At 34.4% G+C, this 26,520-nt stretch overlaps 1 protein-coding gene and 1 long non-coding RNA gene across 3 annotated transcripts; both read left to right on the top strand.

Moving 5' to 3' along the window:
* The first annotated feature begins 857 nt into the window (after nucleotides 1–857).
* LOC148180454 (tyrosine-protein kinase SRK2-like) lies at nucleotides 858–26,038 on the top strand. Its single transcript, XM_088050248.1, has 6 exons — nucleotides 858–1,994; nucleotides 14,122–14,243; nucleotides 14,299–14,462; nucleotides 17,906–18,412; nucleotides 24,809–24,965; nucleotides 25,020–26,038. The coding sequence occupies exons 1-6, from the start codon at nucleotides 1,078–1,080 to the stop codon at nucleotides 25,226–25,228; spliced, it is 2,076 nt and encodes a 691-aa protein (XP_087906374.1). The 5' UTR covers nucleotides 858–1,077; the 3' UTR covers nucleotides 25,229–26,038.
* Nucleotides 5,263–7,663, top strand: LOC148180455 (uncharacterized). Of its 2 annotated transcripts, XR_015771729.1 has the most exons (4): nucleotides 5,263–5,530; nucleotides 5,583–6,362; nucleotides 6,426–7,093; nucleotides 7,146–7,663. It is a non-coding gene; the product is annotated as an uncharacterized LOC148180455 (long non-coding RNA). The 2 variants fall into 2 exon arrangements; XR_015771728.1 differs by having other exon boundaries at nucleotides 5,263–6,362.
* Nucleotides 26,039–26,520: the final 482 nt, after the last annotated feature.

Below are 26,520 nucleotides of genomic sequence, written 5' to 3'. Positions count from 1 at the left end.
TTTGGAAATTTAGGTTTTTTTTTGAATTATCAAAGTGTAAAATTTCTGAAATTCGTGCAAAATTTAAAATTTTGGTGACACTATTAAGCAAGTTAAAACTATTAAATAACTGAAGATTTTTTCAAAATTTTTGTTTTTTTTTTATCAACTTTCTAAAATTTGTTCTGTTTGTTCAATTATTTTAACTGGAGAAGAAAAAGAGAAAGAGTAAAGTTAAAATTTTATTCTCATAAATAATTCCAGTTAAAAAACCTGTTTTTGGAAATATCAAAATTTTGGTTTTAAAAAAAATGTAAAATAGTTCTTATCTTTTCAAAATTTTTAGCGATTGTTCATGCTCGATGAAGTTTTTATAATTTGTAATTTAGCAAATTTAACAAACAAGTTTATCCTATTAATTCCAAAAGAATTTTCAAAATTATCTCTTAATTGTTTTTAAATATTCAAAAATTGGTTCTTTGAAAAATCTTCGTAAAGTGACGGTCGGTGCAAGCCTACCGCGATCACGCGCCCCACATTCGTCCGATTTTTTGGAATACTTACGCAATAAGAATGACGCGAGCGGGTAAAACCTTTAATAAATTATTCAGAGAAAATACGTTTTTTCATAATAATTCAACGGAACAAGTCGATATTAATTCCGAGTAGAGTGGAGGCTGCATCTTGCTCAAATTTCGAGCTCGCAATTTCGAAAAGTTGACATCTAGAGGTCATATAACTCCCCATAAATAGGGCAACTGGATCAAAACTGACACAGTTTCCAAAGCATCTTAATAAGGTACAGCTACCTCTCCCGGTCGCTGTTCTAACCCCACCAGAGTGTGCTGGTGCCGAACAAATCATTGCTTATTCCCACCGTGCCACAATAACAATAATCAGTTGTCGTGTTCACCTGTTGCTGGTTAAGTGCATCGTGCTCGTTAAACGCGGTACAAATCGCATTGTGGATTTATATTCAGACCAATTTACCGAACCTGTATTCGAGGAGTGCGTGTTTCTAGGTTGGTGCGAGTGTTTGGGCAATTAATCGGCGGAGAGAGCAGCACCGGCTGATTTTTAAATGATTTTTCCTCGAAGATGGTGTCATCAGGCGTCGTCTGGTGTTTGAAAGACGATCGGTGGATTCCTCTGCAGCTCTCGTCGATTCGGCTGCATGGAGTGTTGACTGAGGCCCACTGGGCTGCGATTAACGACTTCTTGCAACGGTTCGCCAACAAGCAGTTGATTCTGCAAGAGGATGGCTTCGCCGAGCTTACCGAGAAGCACAAGGAGCTGCTTTTCCAGTCACTTAATGGAAGAGAACCAGGACATAACGTGACAGATAAGAAGGTGCCGGCGCGGAGGACCAGTCTAGGTCAGATTCCTGAAGACAAGGCGGTGGAGCAGTCCAGGAGGCCGTCCATGCCCGAGATCCGCACCATACAAAGAGACCCGAGTCTATTTATTAATAATTTATTGCCGGAGAGGAACGAGACTGCTAGACATAGTCAAAACGACGAATTAGTCCTTAAGTTGCTCAAGAAGTATTGCCATTACAGTAGAGAATCCCTAGACGATGATATAATGACCGCGTTAGACAAAATCTTGCATCCAGTCAACGAAACGGCCATCAAACCACGCATCCGGAAGATCAGCTACATTCCCAAAGAAGCAAATCTGTACGAAAACTGCAACGACTTGGAGAACGCGAAGAACCAACACCTCCTCTGGTGGCTCAACCACCAAAACTCCGAAAACTTCACCATACCGTCGAGGAAACTCTCCCAAGCCTCTTCAGGTTTCGAAAGCTTGCCCTCGAGTCAATGCAGCACCAACAGCAGGAAGAGCAGCGTGGACTCCTGCAGCTATTCGGAGTCGGAAGAGAACGCTTCCGGACAGTGGCGCGTCAAGAGCCACCAACAGCACAGGCTGAAGAAGCAAAGGGAAGCGTGGGCTAGGAACAAAAGGAAACTCAGCGATTCCACCAACGAGTGCGACGGTGGCGGCAGTCAACCGTGAGTTTTCTTCCTTTTTTTTCCGAGATTCCGGATGAAAAACTAGCGCGAATCGTTCGTTTTATTTTCAGGCGACTTTCTCATGCTATTACTGGCGAATAAAACACGAAGTAATGACAGTATTTTACTGCCGACAACGTCTGACTATTCCGGCGGTGGCGCCAGCCGACTCTCCGGGCGGTTACTTTTCCATTCTTTCTCTTCAGGTGCGCGTTTTGGTTCTGGAATTTCTTCCAGAAGGTTCCATCTAGTGGGCTAGTGTGTGTCATTTCCTGACGATTGTTCAAGTTCAGACGTACCAGTCGACTAGATAAATAATTCAATAGATCACTGTGCTCCACATAATACCAACGGCACCCAATAAATAACACTGAAGAAAGAATTGCGGGAAAAGGTGAAATATGACTAAAATTTGCAATCGCGCACGACTAGTTCCAATGAATGGTGAGATATCTGAATGATTCAGAACTTACAAATGTACGCGATTATTGCTGCAATTACATAATAAGAATTGCAGAGTTTGTCGCTGAGTTGGCTCTGTATGGTATGAATTGCATACAACATTTTATTTACGATTGTTCTAGTACTAAACTGTCACTAGAAGCATGTCAATAAACTCCAATTATAGTCCCTCGGAAGTCATCAAGTGAGCGTTGTTTTTTATATGACTAATCTAACAACAAAACCTCGCTTTTTGTTGGTTAGTTTGAAAAACTGGTGATTTTTCTAAGAATTTAGGGAATTTTGTACGAAAAATGAGAATAACGACCCACCAAAACTCCAACTTTGTGTCATTTTGATATAAACAGTATGGGTTAATAATACACACCCGTTTTTTCTACTTTTGATCAAAACGACTACACTCACGACATTGAGTTCTAAAGAATAATATTTGCCCTTGATTTATTAATTATTATTCATTGACAATATTACAATTGAATTTCAAATTTCGCGCCTTATGTCGACTGAGAATTAAAAAAATTTAATGAGATTTTGGTAACAATGAATGTCAGTTGAACGTTTGGGGTTATGTCATTTACGAAGTGTCGTTCCAAATGTCACTTATCAACTGTTTCAGTAGTGTTGCCAACTTATGAAACAAAGTCATGGCCTGCTTGCGCCACTCAATATTTGCGATTGATAGTCGGCGCTGACGTAAACAAATCTCGACTTTTTTTATGTGATTAATCCTACCGTAACCTCACTTTTTTGTTGGTTAGTTCGAAAAACTCTTGAATTTTTAAAGAATTTGGCGAATCTTGTACAAGAAATGAGAATAACAGACATTTTTTTCATTTTGATATAATAATATGGACTAATAATACACAGACGTTTTTTCCTTTTTTTTATGAAAACAGCTACACCCGGAATGTTCAGTGTCCCAGAATTGACATTGAGTTCTAAAGAATAATATTTGCCCTTGATTTATTATTCATTGACAATATTAGAATTGAATTTCAAATTTCGCGCCGCATACCGGCTGAGCAGTTAAAAAATTAATCAGGAGGCCGTGACTTTCAATGAGATTTTGATAACACTGAATGTCATTGTAATATTTGAGGTTTTGTCATGTACGAAATGTCATTTATCAGTTGTAGCAGTGTATGACATAAAGTCATGGCCTACCCGATTTTTTGTAATGATTGGGTACTGTTTGTGTTGTGTTTTTTATATATTCTCTAAATTATTTTTGTATATCTTCTAGATTTAACTTAAATTCTGTTTAATCCTCATTTTTTTACATTTTTTTTCTATTTACTCTTTTAGAGTCTTGAATTCTCATAAATTAGTTATTCTATACAAGATGAACCCGAATAAAGTGCAAAGATTCGGGTTCACCCTGTATACATAAAATTCTTTGAGTTTTCTTATTTTCACATATTATATTATGTTTTTTAATTGTTTTATTCTAATAAATTTGAGTTTTTCAAGAGTTTTTAATTTATATTTTTTAAGATTCTAATGATATTTGCCTTTAATTTATATTCATTTACGATGCTAGAATTGAATTTCAAATTTCGCGCCGTATACCGGCTGAGTATTTTTAAAAAAATAATAAGCAGGCCGTGACTTTTAATTTGGTAGCACTAATTAATTGTCAATTGAACATTTTAAATTATGTCATGTACGAAATGTCGTTCCAAATGTTATTTATCTATTGTTTTAGCAGTGTTACCAAACTATGAAACAAAGTCATGGCCTGCCTGCCTGTAATGATCGGGTACTATTTGATTCGTTTTAGATTTTTTTTAGATACTCTATTATTCAATTCAACTGAAATTTGGGTTCCCTCAATTCTTTTTGGATTTCTTCTAGATTTATCTTAAATTTTGTTTAATTCTAAATAGATTTTTTAGATTTATTTTGAATTTTATTTACTTTTTTAGAGCATTGAATTCTCATAAATTAGTCATTTTATATATATAAAGTTCTTTGAGTTTTTTTTTATTGTCAGGTTTTATATTACATTTTTTAATTGTTTTAAATTCTTTTATTTTAATAAATTTATGACTTCTTCAAGATTTTTTAATATATCTTTTGTAAGATTCTAATGTTTGCTCTTGATTGACGATATTAAAAATTGAATTTCAAATTTCGCGCCGAATACCGACAGAGCATTTTAAAAAAATAATCAAGCAGGACGCGACTTTTAATGAGATTTTGGTAGCACTGAATGTTAATTGCGCATTTGAGGTTATGCCATGTACGAAATGTCGTTTCAAATGTTATTTATCAATTGTTTTATTAAAGTTGCCAAAATGTGAAACAAAGTCATGGCCTGCCTGTTTTTCATTGTGTTGACGTAGCCTTCTTGATTCTTTTTAGATTCTGTTTATTTTTTTTATATATTTTTTAGATTCTTTGTCGATTCTATTTAAATTGATTTTGAAACCAGTCCGGATTTCCTAAATTCTAAATTCTTTTTGGGTTTTATTCTAGATTTTCCTTAAATTTTGTTTAATTCTCAGGTATACAGGGTGGCCCATCTAAGACTTTCGGGCTCAATATCTTTGTCATTTATGAACGGATTTTTCTAAAATTTAAAATATAATTTCTTGAATAGGTAAGGATGATGTGACATTACCAGCGTCATCCTTGTCTTAAAAATGTTAATTTTACTTGTCTTATTTTAAATTTTAATTAGTTAAGATTTATGTCATTTTATAAAACATCAATAATTATCCGAGTGTGCCAAAACTCAACCGTCTAGCTAGTTAAGTTGCTGAGAAAAAGAGAAAAAAGACCCTCAACATTTCCAAAAGATGCAAAATCATAGTCGGCTATGAAAAAAATAATTTCCCACGCCCAATTTTGGACATCCCTGCGTTCGGTCTGTCAATAATCGCTGACGTCAGTGACGTTCTTGACATTTGTAATATTTCTCATTTGAGGTTATGTTTACTTTTGAGCATGATGATGAAAATCATTGATTTAAACTTGCGCAGAACGATTTATCTCGATCTTTTGAAATTGCAAACTAATCACAATGCATCAGGCAACGTTTTGGTGCAAAAAATGCGTAGGCACAAGGAAATGTGAGTAAAAAAACTTGTTGAAAGTTGGTTATCACCAGAAAAATGATTGCAGATTGGTTTGCTATGAGGTGCAACTAGAATTCACGACTTCTTTAGAAATGTCACTGGTTTATTGGAAATGGAAATTCAGTGACACGTATGCAGTGAAGCGATTTGACTCATTTATGATTGCATTTACGTTAAAACAGTTATTTCAATTATGATGGAGACAGAATTAACTGATTTCATCCTTTTTCGGCAAACTTCTTTACTGCGCTTATAAAATGTATGGTTCTAGATACTTTTAACATTTTTCTTTTGTTTAATCATGTCATTAATCCAAAGTAGATTAAGCTCGAAGCTCCAATATGTGAACTGCCGTAGTCAAGAAGTCAAAATTGGTTCACAATACGTATGAAATCTAGGACGTAGTGCTGCTATCGAAAAATGCTGGTGCAGTCGGTATAGTTGGTATGCAAAAGTAACGAAGAATGCTGTATCGTTGAGTGGCTTAGAACCTACAAGAGCAACGGCAAAGACAAGCTTACCCATGTCAAAACGGAGTTTTGTGGTATTTAGTGGCTATGCGACTAATAAATTCGTATGTTTCAATTATGATTTGTAGAAACAAAGTCGAATCGACAAATGTAGGCACAATTCTGCACACTTTCAAGACCGCCATGCTAAAAGGTGTTATCATGAAAGTTTTTTCAAGTCCAAATTGGTCGTACAGTACCATTAATATTTGAATAGGAAACCAACTAATGATACCAAGACGTATAAGTAATATGGAAATCAGATACATGTACTTACCGACAACTAAGCGGTTTTGGATCACCAAAAACGCATAATAGTGAGTTACATTTTCTAAGGTTATTGCAAATTGTAGGAACACTGTTTACATCTGATATTTCAGATTCGTGTTTTTGAACTGAATATGGTGCATGATGTTGCGAGTTGTATTTGTTGCTTCAACAAACCTTGCGAACTACCTAACGATCTAGGACCACTATACCCCTTCTATTATCATATGAAAAATGTGCTTGCACGGTATCAAGACAATTTCTCACTAAGAAAGAATAACGAGTCAAAGAAGTAGTGCAAGAAAAAAATGAAACAAAATGACAATGAACATCATTTATAATTGCGTTCTAATGAAAATTGCACACATGATATTTCTAACAAAGTATCGTCGGTCGACTCTTTCAATGGGATAATTCTTTAAACAACCAATTAATAACTTGGACGAGTGAAAAAAGAGTGAAAAGTGTTGCTTTCAACACACTGAAAATGATACTTCAACACGGACTGTTACTTTCAATATTGAACCTGTTTTTTCTCAATGAACCGCCAAAAGATGCAAACATGTAAAGGACTCTTATTGACACCCTATCGTACCCTGCTGCAAGCATTAAGAACGATTGCAGAACGTTCTGGACGGTGTTGTTGACCACCATGAACGACTATGCCACTTGGATTCTTCTAACATGGCTGGATATGTTTGACGGACAGTAACCAAGCTGCTAAAAGTGCAAAACCCTGCTTGTTGATGAATTCGATGAAGAGTCGCCGCAACATTATATGGTAAGTGTTCAGCGAAGGAAAATGACTAGTATCATCGAAGCAATTGTTCCAGTTGAAAGCGACAAGCGATTTGCTCGGACCAAGGGGCCTCAAATTCATTCTTCGCCATCACAGAACATATCCAAAAACTTATGCTGCCAATAATTGTTTGTGTCCATTTCGTTACAAGAAAGTTCAAGAAATGAGTTGCTAGTAAAAAAAAGCCAAATCTCATCGCATCGCCAACAAGCAAAATGGCAGTGACCAAACGCTTACAATATTCCAGCATTATTTGCACTTGTTATAAATGTTCAAAGTACAGACACATGTTGTAACAGTGTAAATATCTGATACATTTGTAAATTTTTGTACATTCGTTCATTACTATTGTAGAAAATATGGTGTTACATTGCCATAATTGTCACTGGTATAGTTTATTCACTGTTAAAACTTTGTACCTTACAATAAAATACCTTGTAACAAATTATTTGTTAATCAAAGTAAAGTAGTTTCCTGAAAAAGGACGAAATCTTGTGATCATCTAATTCTGTCTTCATCATAAATGAGATTACTGTTTTAACGCAAATGCAATCATAAATGAGTCAAATCGCTTCACTGCATACGTGTCACTGAATTTCCATTTCCAATAAACCTGTGACAGTGCTAAAGAAGTCGTAAATACTAGTTGCACCTCATAACGAACCATTCTGCAATCATTTTTCTGGTGACGACCAACTTTCAACAAGTTTTTCGCTCACATTTCCTTGTGCCTATGAAATTTTTGCACCAAAACGCTGTCTGATGCATTGTTATTAGTTTTCAATTTCAAAAGATCGGGATAAATCGTTCTGCGCAAGTTTAAATGAATGATATTCATCATCATGCTTAAAAGTAAACATAACCTCAAACGAGAAATATCACAAATGTCCAGAAACGATGCTCGGTTCAATGCATTGTGATTAGTTACTAAAAGATCGAGATAAAAAATCGTGAATGTGCATGTTTAAATCAATAGTCCTCATCATAATGCTCAAAAATAAACATAACCTCAAATGAATGTCACAAATGTCATGAATGTCACGGATTCATCAACAAGTCAGGGATGTCCAAAATCTAAACTCGCTGTAGAAGTCAATTGTTTCATAGCCGACTATCAGTTAGTATCTTTTGGAAATGTTGAGGTCCTTTTTTGTCTTTTTCTCGGCAACTTGACTTGCTAGACGGTTGATTTTTGGCACACGCGTATAATTATTGCTGTTTTATAAAATGACATAACTTTTAACTAATTAAAATTTAAAATAAGACAAGTAAAATTAACATTTTTAAGACAAGGATGATGCTGGTAATGTCACATCATCCTTACCTATTCAAGAAATTATATTTTAAATTTTGGAAAAATCCGTTCATAAATAACAAAGATATTGAGCCCGAAAGTCTTAGATGGGCCACCCTGTATTTTTCAGATTTTTTGGATTCTCTTTGTTATTTTTAGTTTAGAGCTTTGAATTCTCATAAATTAGTGATTTTATTTACATGAATTTTTTCGAGTTGTTTTTATTCTCAGTTTTTATGTATTTTTTTAATTGTTTTAAATTTTTCATTCAAATAAATAAATGAATTTTTTAAGATTTTTGAATTTATATTTTTTTAGGTCGTTGAATAAGATTTGCCTTAGATTTTTATTAGATTTTCTAAAAACAAATCAGATATATTTTATATTTTCTTCGGATACTGGATCTGATTAAATTTCTTTTTTTTTAGGTTGTTTAACTGAGTTTTCTTTGAATTCGAGAAAATTTCTTGCAATTCTCTTTAGATTTTGCTTAAATTCTATCTCCCATTGAAATTTAAAGATTTCTTTTTAGAATTCCATTAGATTTTAGATTAATTTTCCTATTATACTATTTTTTGAGCGCTCCGCCTTGTTAAGATGAAGTGAGCAAAACGTGCCAAAACTTTTTAGAAAACACAGTTTCGACAGAAATGTCCTTTTCATCCTCTTCGGACTTTTGGCTTTCGCCTGAGAGCCATAACTTTCCAGTTTCTTCCGCTGATGACTCGATATTTGGGACAAAATCGGGTAATTGAGAGTCGGCGCTAACATAAACAATCCGAAAAAGTTTTTCTTCGCCAATAAAATAGTAAAAATCGTGACCTGGGATGGCTATAATAACGCCGCCTGGCCGTTTCTAATCTGAATATGTGAGAGCACAAGTGAAAAATTTCAATAACCGTTACACCACGCCAATTTTGCTTTGATTGCCCCCCGGTACACTCATTAGAATAAGTTTGATGGCAACACACATGAACTTGAACAGCCATGAATGGATTAATCGTTCGTATTCCAAGTAATACTTCCAACTCAAGTGCTAATAAACATTAATGCTATGAATATAGGTGTCACTATGCTAAGGAATCATTTCTTGCATGATAATAGACGTGTAGCGTGTGACTTTCCGTTCACAAATAAACAAAAACCTCGAAGAGGCTTTGTTTTTTTTTCACCAGTTGGTACCTCTGTTGTTCACAACTGTCATTGCATAGTATCAATAGCACAACTTGTAGACTTCATTATGTAACAAACAAGCGAGTCGGGTCAACTCCACAACAGGTGAAGAGCCCGATGGCGGCGCCGGCGTAAGTCGGCAGCCAACGGCCGACATGAAATTCAGCAATAGGTTGAGTGCACCTCGGACCGGCTCTGCTTGTCTTGTTGCTGTTATAAATAGGCTGCGAGTCTGGTTCACCTGTAGCCGTAACCAGTTCCACGAAGAAAGTGAAGAGGAAGTGGATGCGCATTCGTAAAGCCACAGAACGGGTCGAAAACGCGATGATGTGCTAGTAGTTCAAATGGCGCAATACTAGTAGTTCCAATGACACCGTACTAGTAGTTCAGATTGCACCGTACTAGTAGTTCAAATGGCGTTTTACTAGTAGTTCAAAAGTTTAGCCACCCCGGATGTCGATCGAGCCCATTAAAAGAACTCACGCTTCCTTCCGTCAAGGTGGGAATTTTTCGTAGGTCCGAAGGCCGGTAGTCGGTGCGTAACATCCTCGTGCAGAGGTCATCGCCGACGCGTCTTGACAATACGAAATGGTCATATCTGCTTTAACGACAGTTCAATGATACTTTTTAATTACGTTTTAATTTACCTAATCTAATCGGCGCGTTTGTGTATTCAGTTGGAGTCTAGAGATGGGATTCCTAGCAAAGGAACATTACATTAAATTGTTGACTTCCATGAAAAGCGGGAATGCAAGGAAAGGTCGCGCGAATTTACATTATTTATTAGTTTTCCAATAACAAATGGTTCGTGAAGTATAAAATGTAACGGAAAAACGTGACAAAATAGCGAATTGCGGTCGTTTGCTCTTCCGATGGACGTTTTTTTGGAGGGGCTAGAAGAAGAGGTAATGACGATAATGCGGAATTCTCGTTATTTGCGATGTATCCGGTAATTTCGCGGAGATGAATTGACTCAGATGGCAAAAAGTGCGGACGCTTAAAATTAGAAATGGAAAATTTTTTGGTTCATTTCTTTGTGACATAATATCCTCACGTTTCTTTGGATTACACGAATTAAACCAAAACACTGTTTTTTGCTTCATTCATTAAATTAGTTCACAAATACGTATTACGCGGATCCACTTTAAATTAATTCTTAGTAATTAAAGTTTGAGGTGCATTATCATGTCCTGTTACCTTGCTTTTGTCTTTTTTGACCTCTGCATGCCTACTCGGAAGTTACACATGATTGTCCAATTTCGATGATTCAAAGAATGGGATGGTCGCAATTTAACATACTGAATTTTTATCAAGGCAAGCTTTGAAAAACAAGTTGGAATTTGTATTGTAGTCTGTAAGTTGTATGTCGGTGCTTTAAAAGTCTCATTAACGCACTGGTTTGTGAGTTGGTACTGCTAAACGGCGAGACGTGTTGTTGACATTTGACACTTGAAGGAATTACCCTAATTAACAATTTTATCTTTTTCTAATAAAACGAGTCATGTATGAATTGCGTACAAAATTTTATCTTCGATTTTTGTAGTGGACGTATTTAAAAAAAAAAGTTACTGAATTGACATTTTCGCAAATGGTCGCAATTTGACATTCTGAATTTTTTGTCAAGGCAAGCTTTGAAAAACAAAAGTTGGGAAGTTGTGCTGATTTTTTAACTTCGGTGCTTTAAGAGTCTCATTAAAGCATTGTTTTGTGAGTTGGTGCTCGTGTCAGTTACTTATCAGGACAACGAGACTGATTCAATTCAGTTGACACCAACTTTACCATTCTAGGAAGGTGTTCATTAATGGAAATTTCAATAAAACTACAACGAGTTATATACGAATTGCATACAAAATTTTGTTTTCGATTTTGTTATATTTGACAAGTATTAGTTGCCATCATTGCTGTAATGAATTGACATTTTTTATTCGTACGTTATCTTCTTCGCACCCCAAAAAGTACTACAGGTGGTTGCAAAAATCGTGTTCTATATTTTAAATTAAGTTCAAGTTTCTTACAAAAAAGAAGATTTTAAGTTTTTATGTTGGCATGCTTGTTTTTTAAATTGAGATCTGTCTATTTTTTTATAAAAACTAAACGTCGGGGCGAGCGCAGCGAGCTAGCCATGAATTATTCGCACATTTTTACATAAGCTTTCTTACAAAAACCGTTGATTTAAGGTTAAATGTTGGTCTAGCCGTTTTCGAAAATAAAACTCGTCTATTGTTTCGTAAAAATAGATTGTCGGGGCGAGCGCAGCCAGATAGCCATGTCAAAATTTTGAATTACTCTCATATTTTTGCATAAATTTTGTTACAAAAACAGTTGATTTAAGTTTTATATTGGTATACCTGATTTTAAATGGAAATTCGTCTATTTTTTTTATAAAAATAGAACGTTGGGGCTAGCGCAGTGAGCTAGCAATGAAAAATAGTCGCAATTATCTTAGAAAAACAGTTAATTTTAAGTCTTATGTTGGCTTACCCGCTTTTGTATTTAAAATTCGTCTATTTTTTCAAAAAATTAATGTTGGGGCGAGCTCAGCGAGCTAGTCAAATCGGAATTTTGAAAAACTCGCACATTTTTGCATAAATTTTGTTACAAAAACAGTTTATTTTAAGTTTTATGTTGGCATGCCTGTTTTTGAAATTGAGATTCGTCTATTTCTTCATCAAAATATATCGTCGAGGGAGCGCAGCGAGCTAGACATGCCATAATTTTGAATTAGTCTCACGTCCTTGCATATTTTTTTAATTGCAAAAACAGTTGATTTTAAGTTTTATCTTGGTATGCTCGTTGTAAAAATTGAGATTCGTCTATTTTTTCATAAAAATTGATCTTCAGGGCGAGCGCAGCGAGCTAGTCATGAATTTTTCTCTTATTTTTGCAGAAGTTTTCTTACAAAATTAGTTGATTTTGAGTTTTATGTTGGCTTGCCCGTTTTCGAATTTAAAATTCGTCTATTTCTTCAAAAAATTGAATGTCGGGGCAAGCTCAGCGAGCTAGTCAATTCAGAATTTTGAAACACTCGCACATTTTTGTATAAATTTTGTTACAAAAACAGTTGATTTTAAGTTTTATGTTGGCATGCCCGTTGTAAAAATTGAGATTCGTCTTTTATTTTATAAAAATTGATCTTGGGGGCGAGCGCAGCGAGCTAGTCATGAATTATTCGCTTATTTTTGCAGAAGTTTTCTTACAAAAACAGTTCATTTTGAGTTTTATGTTGGCTTGCCCGTTTTTGAATTTAAAATTCGTGTTTTTCTTGAAAAAATTGAACGTTTGGGCGAGCGCAGCGAGCTAGCCAAGCCAGAATTTTGAAAAATTCCCACATTTTTGGACAAATTTTGTTACAAAAACAGTTTATTTAAAGTTTTATGTTGGCATGCTCGTTTTCGAAATTGAGATTCGTCTATTTCTTCATTAAAATATATCGTCGAGGCGAGCGCAGCGAGCTAGCCATGTCAGAATTTTTAATTACGCGCACATTTTTGCATAGTTTTGTTACAAAAACAGTTGATTTAAAGTTGGTGTGCCCGTTTTTGATATTGAAAATCGTTTCTTCAGAGAAATACAACGTTGGGGCGAGCACAGGGAGCTAGCCATGAATTAGACGCACATTTTTGCATAAATTTTGTTAAAAAAACAGTTGATTTTAAGATTTATATTGCCATTCTCGTTCAAAAAATTGAAACTACTTTATTTTTGTACAAAAATAGTACGTCGGAGCGAGAGCAGCGAGCTAGCCATGTCAGAATTTTGATTTGCTCGCCCATTTTTGCATAATTTTCTTACATAAACACTTGAAATTTTATATTGCCATGTCCGTTTTCCAAATTTAGCCACTCCAGTGAAACCAAAGCTGGATTTCGACCTGTAACCCACTTTTTTCTTTCGTTTTCACTTTTAATTTTTTTTTATTTATGGTTTAATAACTTTGTAATGAGCGGTCTGACTTATTAACCCAAAAAACGAATGAAGAAATGTTCACAAATCCACCGAATCTGCTTCAATCATTTATAGTCACGTATAATTCATAAAACTCAGTGGATAAAACGCCATATGACCGAATAAAAGCGGAGGCTTTGGAATTCTAAATGCATATCTATGACAGTTTGAGGTTAATTAGCACGTATTGAATTCATTGTTCTTCATGACACTACTGAAATGTCAAACTCGTGCTGCCAACTTGCAAAAACCAAGGTGATGAATCAACGGTTTTATTATTTGCTCATATGTAAATTATTTTGTGCGTTTTTTCTTTTGCTGTCTTTTGTTTCTTAGTAACGCCACTTGATCTTTTATTACTTTGGTTGTCAGTTGTCATATCATGCAGTAAAATTAGTTCGTTTTCTGAAACACTTTGTGAAGGAAACATTCAAATTGATATCATTACTGTCAATTAGACAATTATGGTTACAAAACCGTCACTTAATTCTCTTGTTTGTTCAAGTTGCACACTTCCACGTGTCCATCTAGTTGGCGATCAATACAAATTTGTCCCAAACTAAGCCATAATTACACCCACTAATAATTTTTTTTCCAGGTGGTACTTCCGGAAAATCAAACGCATAGAAGCAGAAAAGAAATTATTACTTCCTGAAAACGAACACGGAGCCTTTTTGATCAGAGACTCAGAAAGTCGACATAACGACTACTCTTTATCAGGTAATTCCCAGAAGGTGTGAGAACAACACTCCTCTTACTCTTGTTCTTCTTCCAGTTCGGGACGGAGATACAGTAAAACACTACAGGATCCGACAGTTGGATGAAGGTGGCTTCTTTATTGCTCGAAGGACAACCTTCAGAACTTTACAGGAGCTTGTAGAACATTACAGTAAAGATCCTGACGGGTTGTGCGTAAATCTGTGCAAACCATGCGTGCAGGTTAGTTGCGTCATAAGTCATAAGTAGGAGGAATTAGAGTAGTGACGATTGTGGAATTCTAAGCAGTTAAAAAGGTGATGGGGGTTGACTCGTGAATTGTCTTGGATATTCAGTATATTGCCCTGGATTTGCTGTATATTGTATACTTTCCCAGAATAGGAATTGCCTGGGATAATAATAAAGTATATTGTCCCAGAATTATTTGACAAATTTTTCGGCATATGCAGTATATTGTATACTTTTTCTAGAACTTAAATTGTTTGTAGATATATGCAGTATATTGCCCTAGAACTGTCGTGTGACTTGTCCGGATACACAGAATATTGTGTTATACTTTCCCCAGAATTGGAATTGCTATTGATATACACTATATTGCTCCAGAATTAACTTGTAAATTGCCTTGGATATTGCATACTTCCCCCAGAATTGACTCGTGAGTTGCGCAGGATATCCAGCATATTGTATACGTTTCCCAGAATTAGAATTGCTTTAGATATACAGTATATTTTCTCAGAATTATCTCGTTAATGGCTGCGAATATGCAGTATATTGTATACTTCCTCCCTTATTGAAATTGCCCAAATTTATTGTGAACTTTCTTTAAAATTGGATTTTTTTTGGATATACAGTAAATTTACTCAGAATGAACTCATAAATTACCCTGGATATTGCATACTTTCCTCAGAATTGACTCGTGACTTGCCCCTGAATATACAATATATTGCCCAACAATTTCCTTGTGAATTACCCTGCATATGCAGCATATTGTATACTTTTCCTAAAATTGGAATTGCTCTAGATATACAGTACATTGCCTCAAAATTATCTTCTAAATTGCTGTGGATAGGCAGTATATTGTATACTTCTCCCGTAATTGAAATTGCCTAGGATATACAGTGTATTACCCTAAAATTCACTCGTACTTGCCCTGAATGTGCATTATATTGTATACTTTTTTCAGAATTGGAATTTCTCTGGATATACTGTATATGTATTGTTTTGGATATTATATTGTTATGCAGCATATTGCCCCAGAATTAACTCGTGATTTTCCGTGGATGTTATACTGTTTACTTTTTCCAGAATTCACTTGTGAGTTCTGCTGGATATACAGTATATTGTCTCAGAATTTGACTCGTGAAGTGCTATGAATATGCAGTATATTGTATGTTTTCTTCAGAATTCACTCGAGAATTTTCGAATATGCAGTATATTGCCCCAGAATTGAATTTCGAATTGCCCTCGATATACAATAATTTGTAAAGTTTCTCCAGAATTAATTTGTGAATTTTCCTGCATATGAAGAGTATATTGGTATACTCTTCCCGGGTTTAAAATAAAATTGTTCCGTATATGCAGTATCTTGCCCTAGAATTGACTCGTGGCTTGCCCTGAATACACAGTATTATGTGTCAGAATTGGAGTTGCTATAGATATACCCTATATTTCCCTAGAATTAACTTACAAATTGCCCTGGATATTGCATACTTCCCCCAGAATTAACTCGTGAATTTTCTTGGTTATGCAATATATTGCTCTAAAATGCTGTATACTTTTCCCGTAATTGAAATTGCCCAGGATACACAGTATATTGCAGTAGAATTCACTTGTAATTTCTCCTGAATGTGCAGTATATTGTATACTTTCTCCAGAATTGGATTTTCCTTGGACATACAGTATATTGCCCCAGAATTAACTAGTGATTTGCCCTGGATATTTTATTGCATATTTTCCTTAGAATTACCTCGGAAATGGCCCTGAATATACACTATATTGCCTGAAAATTGCTTCGTGAATTGCCCTCCATGTATAGCATATTGTATACTTTCTCAGAATTGGAATTGCTTGGGGTAATAATAAAGTATGTTGCCCCAGAATTAAGTTGTGAATTCCTTTAAATATACAGTATATTGCTCAAACATTACCTCGTGATTTTCCCTGCATATGCAGCATATTGTATACTTTCCTAGGATTGGAATTGCCTGGGGTAATAATAAGTATATTGCCCCAGAATGAATTTGTAATTTTTTTGAATGTGCAGTTTAGTGTATACTTTGCCCCGAATATGCAGTGTATTGTCTAAGAATTAGCTCGTGACTTTCCCGGATACACAGTATTATGTATTCTTTCCCCAGAATTAGAATTGCTATAGATATACCGTATATTACCCCAGAATTAACTTGCAAATTGCCCTGGATATTGCATACTTCCCCCAGAATTAACTCGTGAATTGTCTTGTTTATATTGTTTTAAAATGCTCTGGATATGCAGTATATTGTATACTTTTCCCGTAATTGAAATTGCTCAGAATATACAGTATATTGTGTACTTTCTGCAGAATTGGATTTCCCTTATACATACAGTATATTGCCCAACAATTAACTAGTGATTTGCCCTGGATATTATATAATATTGTATATTTTTGAATTGCTTCGGGAATGCCCCTGAATATACAATATATTGCCTTAAAATTGCTTCGTGAATTGCCCTCCATCTATAGCATATTGTATACTTTTCCAGAATCGGAATTGCTTGGGGTAATAATAAAGTATGTCGCCCCAGAATTAACTTGTGAATTCCTTTAAATATACAGTATATTGCCCAAAAATTACCTCGTGATTTTCCCTGCATATGCAGCATATTGTATACTTTCCTAGGATTGGAATTGCCTGGGGTAATAATAAGTATATTGCCCCAGCATGAATTTGTGATTTTTTTGAATGTGCAGTTTAGTGTATACTTTGCCCCGAAAATGCAGTGTATTGTCTAAGAATTAGCTCGTGACTTTCCCGGATACGCAGTATATTGTGTATATTTTCCTCAGAATTGGATATGCATAGATATACAGTATATTGCCACAGAATTTATTTGTGAATTCCCTGAATTTACAGTATTTTGCCCAAAATTGCCTCGTGAATTGCCCTGGAAATGCATACTTTCCCCAGAATTTTTGACTGCGAGTATTCTACTGTGCCAGCGCCTTTAGCAGCTATTGATCGATGTCGATTTAATTTTGTTTTTAATGCTTGTTGCATACAGAATTTCTTAACGATATCAGAGGTACGTTTGTTACAGAAACACATTATTCAATTTTTTCTGTTGCCACACAACCGTTTTTCGTCACTTTTCTTAAGTCAATAGCTGTCTTTCTTTTCTAGTTCTATTAAATTCTAATAATAGTTAGACTAGTTATAGCTGTACTCTTCGAACGAGTCATTACTGCATGATCCGTTGTAATCATGCATTAATGGCCCATTAATCAACGATTTTAATAAAGACACCAAAGCGTGCTACTTTACGACCAACACCGGTGTTAATGAGCGATTAATATTAATTATGCTTCATTACCACACTTGTTCGTTAAAATATTACCGGCACAGCATGTTTAGTAATGTAGTAAAGTGTAGTAACGCCCAGAAGTTAATTGCTTTTCCCGCATTCAGGTGGAGAAGCCCCAGCCCGAGGGCCTGTCGCATCGCACGAGGGACCAATGGGAAATCGAACGTTCTTCCCTGAAATTCGTCCGGAAATTGGGTCACGGCCAATTCGGGGAAGTCTGGGAAGGCATGTGGAACAACACCACTCCCGTCGCAATAAAAACCCTAAAACCGGGAACGATGGACCCGAAGGACTTCTTGGCCGAAGCACAAATTATGAAGAAACTTAGGCATCCGAAATTGATCCAATTGTACGCAGTTTGCACAGTAGAAGAACCTATTTATATTATAACGGAATTGATGAGGAACGGATCGCTCCTGGAGCATTTGCAGGGTAAAGGAAAGAGCTTGAAGTTGCAGCAGTTGATCGATATGGCCGCACAAATCGCTGCCGGAATGGCATATTTGGAATCGCAGAATTACATTCATAGGGATCTCGCCGCGAGGAATGTGCTCGTTGCGGATAATAATGTGGTGAAGATTGCCGACTTCGGGCTTGCCAGGCTGATAAAGGTTCGTATTTTGGTTTGGTTGAGTTGGTTTTAAGTTGCACCAATCTATGGGCGACTTTTAATTTATCCAAGATCCGAATAAGATTTTTTAGAATTCTACAAGTTGTTTATAAATGTTTCTAGCATCAAGGGTGGCGCTGGAATTCCTGACATGCATTTTTTGCCGCTTTGTTGTCGTAGTGAATATAACTATGTTTAACTACGCTTAAAATGTCATTCACGTAAACGACCGTTTCAGTTACGATTTTGTGTCCAAGTCTTTGATTTTTAGGTTTCAAACCATTAGAACAGTTTTTTTGTCAAAATTAACTTTGTTTGCTCTATGATTGAGGTTGACTGCAAATGTCGGTTGAAAAATCTAAACCCACATTTGTAATGAGCGGCAAATTTCGTTGACATTTCATAGCCACCTTTGATGCTAGAAACATTTATAAACGCCTTGTATGATATCCTTCAAGATTTAATGATTTTTTTTTAAATTTGCAAGGATTTTCCTTTAAAATTGCTCAGATTCTTTGTTTTTTTTTTGGCTTTATGTCTTTGGATTTGTTTTCTAGGAATTTCAAAGAATAATGGAGAATCCTGCTTTTCAATTTGAAAAAAACTTGGCCTAGGAGATTTGAGCAATTAAAAAAAACTAATGTTAAAAAGTCTTTATGGTCCTAAATTTCTAAAATCTAAATTCAATCATAATAAGTTATCGAAAATTGTTGAAATATCGAAATATTCCAGGAAATTTTGAATTAAATCCTTAAGGAACCTGAAGAATTTTACAGCTTTCTTAAAATTGTGTGGATTCTAAAATAAAACTGGAAAATCCTGAAACATTTCCAAACGGATTCAATCTTGAACGAAATTATTATAAGAATCAGCGCAAAAATTGAGAATTTAATGATTTTTAAAAATTTTGGATTTGTTTTATAAATTTTTCAGTTTTTTGATCAATATTTTGTTTCTTTCTCTTCAACTTTTTCAGATTTTTCGGATTCTTTTTTAGTTTTCTTATTTCGAGTATTCAAATTCCTCAGATTTTTAATTCTTTAGGATTTCTTTTCGAATTTGTATTTTATATTGTTGCTTTCTTTAATTGTTTGTAGCCAAATTTTGAATTTTTTATTTATATTCTTTTTCTCTTTGGATTTGTGAAATTCTGCATATTCCAAATAAAAAAAAACAAATTCAAGTCCCAAGTTCCAATAAATTTATATTCGCAATTGGCTTTGAAAATTTTTTGTTTTTGTATTATTTTTAAGTTTTTTCGGTCTTCTATCACTTTAATTTGTTTTTTTTTTCTAATTTTCTCAGATTTTTCGGATTTTATTTTTGGATTTTAATTTAGATTATTAAAATTTCTCATTTTTTTTGTTTTTTAGCAGGTTTTTTTTCGAATTCGTTTTTATGTTGTAGCTTTATTTAATTTTTTGTTTTTGGAGCCAAATTTTAAATTTATTTAGATTTTTTATTCTACATTAACAAGAAAATACAAATTAAAAATTGTTAAAATTCTATTAAACCTCCATTCGCAGTTGGCTTTGCAAAAAGTCATGTCGTAACTAACGCTTTTCAGATTTTTGGAATTCTTTTTTGAATTACCATTTAGATTATTTAAATTTCTCAAATTCGTTGTTTTTTAAGGCGTTTTTTTTTCGAATTCGTTTTTATATTGTTGCTGTATTTAATTTTTTTTTCTTGTTCTTCTAAATTAAGAAATAATACAAAATTAACTCAAGTTCCATTAAATTTTCATTCGCAGTTGGCTTTGAAAAAAGTCATGTCGTAACTAACACCATCGCTGCAGTTACGACATGTGAAAACCAAATATTTAACAATTAACTCCAGTCGCAGTTGGCTATGAAAAAAAATCTTGTCGTTACTTACATCGTCGCAGCGATTTAGACGTATGAAAACTAAATATTTCTGAGAATTGACAGTTTTTAAGCAAGAAATCGACATACGTTTAAAATGTACGACCTGCTATGAATGCGACATTGAAGTACGATTTTAATTGGTAACTTCGCCTGTCACCTCTTTGACAGTTTGAGGTTAACACCAATTGTTAAATAAAGCTGTCAAATTTGAAACAAAGCGGGGTCACCGACTAGTGTTTCAATTTTTTTATTTTTCGATCTTTTATCACTTTTTTTATTATTTTTTCTTTATATTTTTTATATTTTTCGAATTCTTTTTTGGATTACCTTTTAGATTATTCAAATTTCTCAAATTCGTTGTTTTTTTAATGCGTTTTTTATCGAATTCGTTTTTATATTGTTGCTGTTTTTAATTTTTTCTTTCTTGTTCTTCTAAATTAAAAAATAATGCAAAATTAACTCAAGTTCCATTAAATTTCCATTCGCAGTTGGCTTTGAAAAAATCATGTCGTAACTAACATCATCGGAACGATTTAGACATATGAAAACTAAAGATTTGAGGAGTTTGCCAATTTTCGAGCAAGAATGCGACATACGTTTAAAATCCACGGCCTGCCTAGAATACTGGCTTTCGATTCTGACTGTCATTTTTTGACAGTTCTCTAATTTTATGTTTCTGTAGCCAACTTTTTGTTTTTGTTTTTTGGATTTGTCAAATTTTGCTTAAACAAGATTCCAAATAGCTCAAGTTTGATTAAATTTCCATTCGCAGTTGATTTAAAAAAAAAATCATGTCGTAACTAACATCATCGGAACGATTTAGACGTATGAAAACTAAAGATTTGAGGAATTTGACAATTTTCGCGCAAGAATGCGACATACGTTTAAAATCCACGGCTTGCCTAGAATACGACATTAAAACTGGCTTTCGATTTTGACTGTTATTTTTTGACAGTTCTCTAATTTTATGTTTTTGGAGGCAATTTTTTGTTTTTGTTTTTTGGATTTGTCAAATTTTGCTTAAACAAGATTCCAAATAGCTCAAGTTTCATTAAATTTCCATTCGCAGTTGACTTTGAAAAAAAATCATGTCGTAACTAACATCATCGGAACGATTTAGACGTATGAAAACTAAAGATTTGAGGAATTTGACAATTTTCGCGCAAGAATGCGACATACGTTTAAAATCCACGGCCTGCCAGAATACGACATTAAAACTGGCCTTCGATTTTGACTGTCATTTTTTGACAGTTCTCTAATTTTATGTTTTTGGAGCCAACTTTAGGTTTTTGTTTTTTGGATTTGTCAAATTTTGCTTAAACAAGATTCCAAATAGCTCAAGTTTCATTAAATTTCCATTCGCAGTTGACTTAGAAAAAAAAAATCATGTCGTAACTAACATCATCGGAACGATTTAGACGTATGAAAACTAAAGATTTGAGGAATTTGACAATTTTCGAGCAAGAATGCGACATACGTTTAAAATCCACGGCTTGCCTAGAATACGACATTAAAACTGGCTTTCGATTTTGACTGTCATTTTTTGACAGTTCTCTAATTTTATGTTTTTGGAGCCAACTTTAGGTTTTTGTTTTTTGGATTTGTCAAATTTTGCTTAAACAAGATTCCAAATAGCTCAAGTTTGATTAAATTTCCATTCGCAGTTGACTTAGAAAAAAAAAATCATGTCGTAACTAACATCATCGGAACGATTTAGACGTATGAAAACTCAAGATTTGAGGAATTTGACAATTTTCGAGCAAGAATGCGACATACGTTTAAAATCCACGGCTTGCCTAGAATACGACATTAAAACTGGCTTTCGATTTTGACTGTTATTTTTTGACAGTTCTCTAATTTTATGTTTTTGGAGCCAATTTTTTGTTTTTGTTTTTTGGATTTGTCAAATTTTGCTTAAACAAGATTCCAAATAGCTCAAGTTTCATTAAATTTCCATTCGCAGTTGACTTAGAAAAAAAAAATCATGTCGTAACTAACATCATCGGAACGATTTAGACGTATGAAAACTAAAGATTTGAGGAATTTGACAATTTTCGAGCAAGAATGCGACATACGTTTAAAATCCACGGCTTGCCTAGAATACGACATTAAAACTGGCTTTCGATTTTGACTGTCATTTTTTGACAGTTCTCTAATTTTATGTTTTTGGAGCCAACTTTAGGTTTTTGTTTTTTGGATTTGTCAAATTTTGCTTAAACAAGATTCCAAATAGCTCAAGTTTCATTAAATTTCCATTCGCAGTTGACTTAGAAAAAAAATCATGTCGTAACTAACATCATCGGAACGATTTAGACGTATGAAAACTAAAGATTTGAGGAATTTGACAATTTTCGAGCAAGAATGCGACATACGTTTAAAATCCACGGCTTGCCTAGAATACGACATTAAAACTGGCTTTCGATTTTGACTGTTATTTTTTGACAGTTCTCTAATTTTATGTTTTTGGAGCCAATTTTTTGTTTTTGTTTTTTGGATTTGTCAAATTTTGCTTAAACAAGATTCCAAATAGCTCAAGTTTCATTAAATTTCCATTCGCAGTTGACTTAGAAAAAAAAATCATGTCGTAACTAACATCATCGGAACGATTTAGACGTATGAAAACTAAAGATTTGAGGAATTTGACAATTTTCGAGCAAGAATGCGACATACGTTTAAAATCCACGGCTTGCCTAGAATACGACATTAAAACTGGCTTTCGATTTTGACTGTCATTTTTTGACAGTTCTCTAATTTTATGTTTTTGGAGCCAACTTTAGGTTTTTGTTTTTTGGATTTGTCAAATTTCGCTTAAACAAGATTCCAAATAGCTCAAGTTTCATTAAATTTCCATTCGCAGTTGACTTAGAAAAAAAATCATGTCGTAACTAACATCATCGGAACGATTTAGACGTATGAAAACTAAAGATTTGAGGAATTTGACAATTTTCGAGCAAGAATGCGACATACGTTTAAAATCCACGGCTTGCCTAGAATACGACATTAAAACTGGCTTTCGATTTTGACTGTCATTTTTTGACAGTTCTCTAATTTTATGTTTTTGGAGCCAACTTTAGGTTTTTGTTTTTTGGATTTGTCAAATTTCGCTTAAACAAGATTCCAAATAGCTCAAGTTTCATTAAATTTCCATTCGCAGTTGACTTAGAAAAAAAATCATGTCGTAACTAACATCATCGGAACGATTTAGACGTATGAAAACTAAAGATTTGAGGAATTTGACAATTTTCGAGCAAGAATGCGACATACGTTTAAAATCCACGGCTTGCCTAGAATACGACATTAACACTGGCTTTCGATTTTGACTGTCATTTTTTGACAGTTCTCTAATTTTATGTTTTTGGAGCCAATTTTTTGTTTTTGTTTTTTGGATTTGTCAAATTTTGCTTAAACAAGATTCCAAATAGCTCAAGTTTGATTAAATTTCCATTCGCAGTTGACTTAGAAAAAAAAAATCATGTCGTAACTAACATCATCGGAACGATTTAGACGTATGAAAACTAAAGATTTGAGGAATTTGCCAATTTTCGAGCAAGAATGCGACATACGTTTAAAATCCACGGCCTGTCAGAATACGACATTAAAACTGGCCTTCGATTTTGACTGTCATTTTTTGACAGTTCTCTAATTTTATGTTTTTGGAGCCAATTTTTTGTTTTTGTTTTTTGGATTTGTCAAATTTTGCTTAAACAAGATTCCAAATAGCTCAAGTTTGATTAAATTTCCATTCGCAGTTGACTGTGAAAAAAATATCATGTCGTAACTAGCGCCATCGCAGCAGTTGTGACATTTAGAAACTAAATATTTAATTTTATAGATTTGACAGTTTTCGGGCAAGAAGGCGACATACGTTTAAAAACCACGGCCAGCCTAGAATTTGACACTGAAACTGGCTTTAGATTTTGCCTGTCATTTTTTGACACTTTAATTTTATGTTTTTTTCTTTAGTTTTTGTTTCCCTTTTTGGATTTCTCAAATTTTGCTCAAAATTACTCAAGTTTTGTTATTCGCAGTTGGCTTTAAAAACAATCATGCCGTAATTAGTGCTTTCGCAGCAGTTTTGACAGTTGAAAACTAAATATTTAACAAAACTGACAGTTTTCGAGCAAGAAGGCGGCATACGTCTAAAATGCACGGCCTGTTTAGTATACGACATTAAAACTGACTTCGATTTTGCCTGTCATTTTTTGACAGTTCTTTAATTGCATGTTTTTGGAACCAAATTTTGAATTCTTTCTTTAGTTCTAGTTTAGTCCTTTTCCTCTTTGGATTCGTCAAATTTTGCTCAAAATCTCAAATTATTCAAGTTTCATTATTCGCAGTTGGCTTTAAAAAATCATGTCGTAACTAGCACCATCGCAGCAGTTTAGACCCATAAAAACTAAATATTTAAGAGATTTGACAGTTTTCGAGTGAGAAGGCGACACACGTTTAAAATGCCCGGCCTGCCTAGATCTCAAACTTGAAACAAAACAGGACTACCAACTGTCACTAAATTCTTTTTTATTTTTTAGGAGGACGAGTACGAGGCGAGGGTCGGCGCGCGATTCCCCATAAAATGGACCGCTCCAGAAGCCGCCAACTACAACAAATTCTCCATAAAATCCGACGTGTGGTCCTTTGGAATTCTCCTGACTGAACTAGTAACATATGGAAGAATCCCATATCCAGGTACGGTCACGTCTTAGCTCAACCCACCCCATTTCTAAAATGTCGTTTTTTCAGGCATGACCAACGCGGAAGTCCTGCACCAAGTAGAGCACGGCTACCGCATGCCCTCACCCCCCGGCTGTCCGGCGCCCCTGTACGATATTATGTTAGAATGTTGGAATCGAGACCCGATGAAGAGGCCGACGTTCGAAACGCTACAATGGAAACTAGAAGACTTTTTTACCATGGAAGGCTCAGAATATAAAGAAGCCTCGGCTTACTGAGGTCACGCCCACCCCCCCGCGGATTGGTTGTGTAATTCTATTGACTTACACTACCATTAGTGGGGAGGTGGATATCTATTTCTATGTAACAGTAGATAGATATGCCCGTACTCTAATTTCTGTCTTGTCTTGTACTTTTTGGAAATGTGGTTTGTGATTGGACCCTTCTTATCAAATTTTGTACCAATCGCGAATTGTAGAAATCACAAACCAGCATTTCACGAGTTTTACCGTTTTTCGGTTGTTTTATACCGAGGCACTCTTGATTTTTCAATTTCGTGCCCTAAAATGAACAAAGCCCACTCGCGTTATACTATAAACGCGGTGTATATTAAATATTATTTAGATTATTTTATTATAAGATTTTAAAAACCTTGGTAATCTTTACATGATGTAATTTTAAAAATTGAAAATAACGTAATTGACTTATTTCTTAAACTTTGAAAACGCACAATTCGTGTCTGCCAATTCTGGACTACATGTGGACTATTCTTATACTATACATATACTGTAGCTTATGCATATACCTAATTTGTCACAAGCATAATGCTTTTGCATTTACTTTTAAATTCCATAACATTCCTTGAGAAAATAGCAATTGGTTTACATACTCCCAGAACCCCAAAATGAACAATGCTAGGTACTAATTTGAAGTGACATTGTTATTGGTTGTTTTAGTCATATCTTACTCGTCTTCATTATTTAAAGATTGTTATCAAAGGCAATTGTTTATACAGTTATAGGCTATTAGGAAAATATTTTTTGTATTGTATAATACACTCTAGAGATATACAATAAAAAAAAAACAAGTCTCGGCCTTTCATACACCCTAGGGAGTAATAGACTGTTTTACTCTCTCACTCCTTAATATACTGTTCCGAAAATCCGAAAAACGTACCTGTTATAATTAATTCCCTTTTGCGCGTGCGTCTCAAAATCGATATTTTCAAGTGGCGCCAACTGTAGGAAGTAAAAACACTATTTTCAGTGACAAAACATTGTTGTAGTGTTGGTTGACTAATAGTGAGTATGAAAATTGAAGAAAATTAAATAGTTTGAAGATTTCAAAATAACAAAGTGAAGAATTTAGAATCTAGAAGATTTAAAATGCTAAAACCGTGGAAGTAGTAAAAATTTTAAAAGAATCTTCGCAAAAAATTCAGGGAATCCAAACATGCTTAGAGAATTTCTCTGGAAACTCAATACATCTAAGACAATAAAAGGAATTTCCAGGGACTCTCCAAATGCCAAAAAAATGTGTTTGGAGTTCTAAAGCATATTGAAAAAGCTTA

This window comes from Gnatocerus cornutus, chromosome 1 (assembly GCF_029298725.1).
Source record: "Gnatocerus cornutus isolate USDA-ARS CGAHR chromosome 1, icGnaCorn1.1, whole genome shotgun sequence".
Lineage (NCBI taxonomy): Eukaryota > Metazoa > Arthropoda > Insecta > Coleoptera > Tenebrionidae > Gnatocerus > Gnatocerus cornutus.
This window is presented reverse-complemented; position numbering and strand designations above follow the sequence as displayed.